Source organism: Onychomys torridus, unplaced genomic scaffold, assembly GCF_903995425.1.
Source record: "Onychomys torridus unplaced genomic scaffold, mOncTor1.1, whole genome shotgun sequence".
NCBI classification, from domain to species: domain Eukaryota; kingdom Metazoa; phylum Chordata; class Mammalia; order Rodentia; family Cricetidae; genus Onychomys; species Onychomys torridus.
The window spans coordinates 838,035-845,565 of NW_023412870.1; the positions used below are offsets into that span (position 1 = coordinate 838,035).

A 7,531-nucleotide genomic window follows, 5' to 3' on the forward strand; every position below is an offset into this window, starting at 1 on the left:
ATTACTATCATAATACCTTCTGGAGCTGACATTGCACTTCAGCAGTAAGCCAGTGTAGTTTTTGTGTGGCTTCTTGAAGGCATCAATGTTTGAAGCAGTCAGTCTTGACATGCCATGATGAGCATCCAATTGGCTGCCTGGCTTATAACCTTTGTCTTAGTTAAGGTTTCTATTGCTGACATGAAACATCATGTCTATAAACAACTTGAGAAACAAGGGGTTTATTTCTTCTTTCAATTTTTAGTCAGCACATAATCAAGGAAGTCAGGGAAGGAATTCAAAGCAGTAACCTGGAATGCAAAAATTAATGCAGCGACCATGGAGAAATGCTGCTTACTGGCTTGCTTGCTCGATCATGGTTTTCTCAGCCAGCTTTCTTAGAGCAAGACCGGTCAAGGGGTGACACTATCCACAATGTGCTGTATTCTCCTACATTAATTACTAATCAAGAAAATGTACAATGGGCTTTTTTGCAGGCTGATATGGTGAGTACATATTCTCAATTGAGGTTCCTTCTTCCCAAAAAACTGTAGCTTGTGTCAAGTTGACACAAACTAGCCATCATAGTTTTTGACTCAAGTAACCTAGGGCAACAGGAGCATATCTAACAGTTAACAGCTATTAATTAATGGGTCAAAACTTCCCAGTGCCTAATAGCTTATTTGAATGTATGTACGCATTAAAGACTTACTGCCAACTTAGACCCTACCTAACAGTGATCTAATGTCTCATTCCTGCTCTAGAGAGGTACATTCCTTAAAACTGTCTCAACATGAGAGGTTTTTTTGTTTGTTTGGTTTTTTTTTTGTTTTTTTTTTTGTTTTTTTTTTTTTTTTTTTGTGTGTGTGTGTGTGTGTGTGTGTGTGTGTACAATGGTCATTGCCAATACACCTCTTCTCCAATGCGTATACCTGTTTTCAGTTTGTTTTAGATATGAAATCAAATAAACAGAGTCTTCTTTTTTTTAGGCTCTCCAGAAAGTTAACAAAGAGAAGGACTGTCTGTGTTTGTGCCCATGTTCTTCATGAGACCTATGTTGTTTGTATGTTTATTAGCATTAATTTATGACTGACATCAATAAGACAGTGCCCTCTCCATTTTTAAATGCATGTTTCTGTGATGATGTCTCTCTACACTTGTCTTACTATCTGTTTTACATAAGTTCTTAAGATGTATTGCTCAAGCTTTTAGGCAAATGATTTGAAACAAAGTAGTCTCAAGCAACTCTAGCATATGTGCTTTGCTTTGTGAATTTGAAAGAAGTACCAATGAACTTTACGAGTTAAGAGGTTTATATGTGAGGCCTCTCAAACTTATTGACCACAGAATCTTTTATAAAAATTGAAGAATGTGGATAACACTGTCAAAATATCTACTCTAGTTTCTCTCCTACAAAATCCACATATGAAAATCCATCCCTAGGACAATGGTTGACCTGTCATATATTCATCTCTACTCGGATTAGGAGATCTCAAAGATTATGTTCTGATTATACAGAGACAACTAATCTTGATCGAGGAGATGATTCCATGAGAATCAGGTATCTAATCTTGAGATTTTCACAGAGTGAGAAATTTATTCTCACTTTCTTCACAATCTTAGTCTAGCATGTGACTTGAGAGCCTGGAAATGTCTCATATTAAAGATTTACCTGTGCAGAATCAGTGACTAAAATACATTTTCCCAGAATAGTTTGCTTTTGGTCACTATTGTGCATGGTGGTAATTGCCCTATTAGGAATACAGGGATCCCCAGGTCCCAGTTTGGGCTGACATCATTTCTGCTGCAGAAACACACTTCAGTATCCCTTGGCTGTGGACAAAACACTGACATCTAATATTTGGCCTTGGATTCAAAGATTCATTTCAGAATCTTATGTTTCTGGAAAACAATATCTTTTCAGCCTATGAAAGTAATTGGAAGAATGAGGGGACAAAATTTTCAGAGGTGAGGAAATAATAGCCAATATTTTTCTTTTTCTTGTCTCTCCATAGTACAAACTCTAGCTAAGAAAATATTTTCATCAACTGCCAAATCAGCTTATTTTAGATAACTCAACTAATAATTCACATGTCTATTGGCATGCTAAGCAGTTTAATAATTTCTGAATAATATAGTAAATTAAATTTCACTAAAGATTGGATTTGAAATTATTTATATTTTACAGTTACCTTAAATTTGAAGAACATACATTCAGCAATAAGAAAAAGCAAAGATAGACAAACAAAGAAAGAACGCTTCTATATTTTGAAGAATTTCCTTATGACTTAGATTTATTAAAAATATGAAGTCCTTTCTAATATGGCAATAGTGTTGGATATACATGTTCTGCTGAGGAGAAGATCTACGCCTCTCTGATTTTGTGTGTATGCATGGTAACTACTCCTGTTCCCTTGACTCTAAATCACTGTATTTTCTGAAAATTATAGAGAATTGTAAGCATTGCTTCCTTATTAAATATTTATATTTAAAATGTGAGTAAATTAAAATGCTCATATCTTCTTTTTCCTCAACAAGGTTGAGTTGCATAAATACATTTGGACATGATGGCTATATTAGAGGAAAATCTTGCATACACAATATATAGTAGCTACCTTAAAAACACAAACATTTCTGGGAAATCTTATTTTACGGAATTATAATGTTAAAATATGGTTTCACACAATTCCTAAGGACACTCAAGTACCTTGAATGAACAATGTAGCATGCATAAAGTTGGGAAAAATACATATCTTTTTCAATATATGGATGACAATAGATGTATACATGCATACATATATGTTAACTTTGAATTAGATCATTTAAGAAACATTATATACTATTTTATCACTCCATTTATTTAATGGATGCTTTAAACAATGTTGCTAGTTAAAAGAGGAAAAAAGAGAGAATAACAATTTAATAGACTGGTAAAGGTAGCAACTTATCAAAATTACACTTATGTCTATCCTGTTGTTTATCAATAACTATTCATTTTACATATTTAAAAAGACATTTAAAAGAAACATTTCTATTTATTCAGCATTTTCATCTCCTTTTAGGACATATGATCTGCTCTGTGAAATGGGCACATGTGTAAATTTATATGGTTACAAGCAAAGCAACTCAGGGTCTCAGGAGGGATGCCCAGGAAATAAACACTAACAGGTGGGTAGAAGTTGGTAAGCATAACTAAAATAATCTGAGAAGGAAACACAGGATGAATAAAGAAATTAAAACTTGATTTGGTGAGAAGTAACATATTGTTATAACACACTGGGATATCAATCTGAAACAGAAAGGAGGCTGGAAATTGAGCAGAGAATGAATAAAATGGTAGCATGTGAAATTGGCAATTCTAGAAATGAACTTTACCTTGGTAAGTGTCCTATTTTTATATTATCTTTATGGCTATATGAGGGCAAGTAATGAAGGGTTACAGCCATCTATAAGGCTTTCTATCTAGGATATTCATAAAATATCTTTGATAAAAACTAAATGAAATGGGAAATTAAAGGTTTTTGTTCAATATACAATATACACTTGTATGAAAATGGCATCATGCAGTGCAGTACTTTGTACAATGAATATACACAAAGAAACATTTTAAAATCTAAATAAAGTAATAAATCAATTGGACTTATATCCTCTATTGTTTTGCAGTATGAAGTTACAATAACAAGGAAAATAGTTTATAAACCACAAGTGCAAAGGGGGTATTTAAAGTGAAAATTGAGTCTTAGTTACTATAACATAAAAATAAAACACACAAGTCTAAAACTATTTTACAAGGCTCTAAAATTATTCAACACTAACAAGAGTACTCTATATAGATGGCTAAAATACTCCAGACTACCTGCTTTTATATTATAAGAATAATACTAGCAGAAAACTAACCCATGCATGATGTCTGACAAACAATTAAAACACCATGGTTGTATTGTTTGTTCTTATCATGGTGTTTACAAATATACATTTCAGGTAGAGAAGTGCATTATCATTTTCTTTTACTTTTTCTCCCCAATTGCATCTTTGTTACTTTTCCTACTGACAGAATGGGATACCTACCAAGAACCTGTTTATATATTTGACATCTCTCTATGTTTTGTGGATAATCTTATAAGTTCTGTTGAGGAAGAAAAGGGAGAATTTCCTGAAAGAACAAGTGAGACAACTTGGAAAAACTGAGCAGTCACTGATGATTACGTAGTTCACACATGGTCTGTTTTTTAGCTCTGAACATTTTAAAAACATTTTTTTCTTTTCCTTTTGAGATGATATATAATTATGTCATTTCCCCCTTCCCTTCTCTTTCTCCAAAGCCTCTCATACACTACTCATTGCTCTCTTTAAAATTTATGGCCTTTTCCCAACAACTGCTGCATGCATTTAGGAATATCTGTGTCTATATATCTATATGTACATATATCCTGATCAGACTGTATAATGTTACGTGTATGTGTTTTCAGGACTGACCATTTGGGACTGGTTAACCAATTGGTGTGCTCTTCCCTGGGTAAGACAATTTCTCCCACTCTCATTCCCTAGTTTGTAGTTCTTTGTGTAGCTCTGTGCCTTTAACAGTTCTCAGTGCTCTCTATATTCTATGATCTCTCTCTCTCTCTCTGTCTCTCTCTCTGTCTCTCTCTCTGTCTCTCTCTCTCTCTCTCTCTCTCTCTCTCTCTCTCTCTCTCTCTCTCTCTCTCTCTCTCTCTCTCTCCCTCTCCCTCTCCCTCTGTCTCTCTGACTCTCTCTCTCTCTCCTCCATCTCCTTCCTGCCTGCCTCTTATACAGAACATATCCCATCTTCCACCTTTAGGGTCCATGTCTCTGATGCAGATTTCTGATCCCTTTCAATTTCCTTTTTATCTAACATGCATTTCTGCACTTGTCACCCTCCAGAGTGATGACAATCAACAACAGCTCAGGTGGCAATTTCATCCTGGTGGGCTTCTCTGATCAGCCACAACTTGAAAAGATCCTCTTTGTGGTGGTGCTAATCTCCTACCTCCTGACGCTGGTAGGCAACACAGCAATCATCCTTGTCTCCTGTTTGGATTCCGCGCTCCAAACACCCATGTACTACTTCCTTACAAACCTCTCTTTTGTTGATATCTGCTTTTCCACCAGCATTGTTCCTCAACTGCTGTGGAACCTCCATGGTCCAGCCAAGACAATTACTGCCACAGGCTGTGCTATTCAGCTTTATGTGTCCCTGGCTCTGGGCTCCACTGAATGTGTCCTCCTTGCAGTTATGGCCTTTGATCGCTATGCTGCTGTTTGCCGGCCACTGCATTATGCCACAGTTATGCACCCGCGGCTCTGCCAGTTTCTTGCAGGAATCGCATGGCTGAGTGGAGTGGGCAACACACTGATTCAGGGCACCATCACCCTCCGCCTGCCTCGCTGTGGGAACCACAGGATTTATCACTTCATCTGTGAAGTTCCTGCCATGATCAAGTTAGCCTGTGTAGACATTCATGCCAACGAAGTGCAGCTTTTCATGGCTTCCTTGGTGCTGCTCCTCCTTCCCCTGACACTCATCTTGGTATCATATGGGTACATTGCCCAAGCACTGATGAGGTTAAGGTCAGCTCTAACCTGGGGTAAAGCTCTTGGAACCTGTGGATCCCACCTGCTAGTAGTAGTGCTATTTTATGGCACAATCACTGCTGTCTACATCCAGCCCAATAGCTCCTATGCACATAGTCAAGGGAAGTTCATCACCCTTTTGTACACTGTGGTTATTCCTACTCTAAACCCCCTCATTTACACTTTAAGAAACAAAGATGTGAAGGGGGCTTTGAAAAGGCTGGTGAGAAAAGATAACACCAGAGAGAAAATTCTTGGGAAGTAGAGATATAAATCTGTTCTTCCCACTAAGATGAAGATGCTGATCCAGATGCATTACCCAGGGTCACCCTGACACAGATGATCCAAAACCAAACTCAGGCCTCTCTGGAGAGCTACCAGCAATAAAAACACTTCCCTAGTTATTGAACTCAGAGATGTCCCATCTAGACAGATATCTGCTTTCTTCCTGATAATCAGATTATCTAATAAACTGAAAACAATATTTGCAGTTGTCAAGATCCTCCAATCAATTTTATTTTTCTTATAGTCATTCTTTTATCAAGAATTCTTGGGTTGGGGATTTAGCTCAGTGATAGAGCACTTGCCTAGCAAGTGTAAGGCCCTGGGTTTAATCCTCAGCTCAAAAAAAAAAAAAAAAAAAGAATTCTGGTTCTATCTTATTAGAGTAAGTATGTCTAGAGTAAGTATGTCTATTGGTTGATCTCTTTTGTATAATGTGTGTTTACAGCTAGCTAGACATCTTTGCAGAATTCTTTAGTTGTGTGTTCATGTGAACCCAATGATATATGGTTCCCTGTATCCTTGGAATAAGGTCTCCTGGTAATGCCCTAGTCTAAGCCAGACACCTGGGTGTTTTTTTTTTCCTCTCACTGCCCTGCTCTGCTCTGGTCTTCTCCTAGTGGAGTTTTGTTGTATTTCACATGTTGTGTTTTTGCTAAATGAGATTTTCACTAAAATTTCAATTTTACATATCAAATTATGTCCATTGGGTGGTGATTCCTGAGCTTTGATTTCAGTATTTGCAATGTTGGGTGGGTTTTTTCTTTTTTTTTCTTTTTCCTTATTAAGAAATATTCTACTCACTCTACATACCACCCACAGATCTCCCCTCCCCCCACCCCCTACCCCTCTCTACCAAGCCACCCCACATCCCCACATCTCTCAAATCAAGGTCTCACATGGGGAGTCAGCAGAACCCGGTACACTGAGCCTAGGCAGGTCTAAGTCCTTCCTTACTGCACCAAGCTGTGCAAGGTGTCATACCACAGGCACCTGGCGCCTAAAAGCCTGCCCATGCACCAGAGATGGATCCCGATCAACCTGTCTGGCCGCTCTTTGGTGTTTTGTGTTGTTTTTTAAATCATGTGATCTTAGAAATCCAATCCCTTCCAGGCAAAACCAGACATAAAATTTGAGGAACTATAAAATGATTATGAATTCATAAGATCTCAAATTCAGCCTATGGTAGTTAGTTTGTAAAATTCTTTAAATGTTTAAATAATGTGAAATGCATGTTCCTTTGGATTTCTATAGCTAGGCAAAGCAGAGGTAAAACCCTTATAAAACTACAAATTGGGCAAATTAAGGAGAAAATGTGTTTCTTAAAGCCATATAAATCTAAATTTAAAAGTCACCCCAATTATCTTTAATTTTGCCTGATTAACACTTAAATATCAAATTAAATAATCCATTAATATCACTAAAAATACACTTGAATATTGAAATTGATTGAAGAAATTTTTCTAGAACTGTTCTGTATAAAGTTAGATTGCTAACATGCTGGTATTTTCATCACATTTACAATAGAGTTTACCCACTATTCAGTGCTTCTATCTGAGTCCAAGATGCCTGATGTTGCTACACAGACATTATTAACTAAAATCAAAGGGAAGATATTGTACCAAGATCTCAATAGATAAACACTTTTTAAACAAAATTACAGCACTTTCATTTCTGA

General features: G+C 36.7%; 1 protein-coding gene across 1 annotated transcript; it reads left to right on the forward strand.

Moving 5' to 3' along the window:
• The first annotated feature begins 4,885 nt into the window (after nt 1-4,885).
• On the forward strand, nt 4,886-5,836 carry LOC118576028 (olfactory receptor 2G3-like). The gene has a single exon (XM_036176430.1). The coding sequence runs from the start codon at nt 4,886-4,888 to the stop codon at nt 5,834-5,836; it is 951 nt and encodes a 316-aa protein (XP_036032323.1).
• Nucleotides 5,837-7,531: the final 1,695 nt, after the last annotated feature.

What these genes read in the sequence shown, in the direction of transcription:
- LOC118576028 (XM_036176430.1), top strand. Translation starts at nt 4,886, where the DNA reads ATGACAATCAACAACAGCTCAGGTGGCAATTTCATCCTGGTGGGCTTC.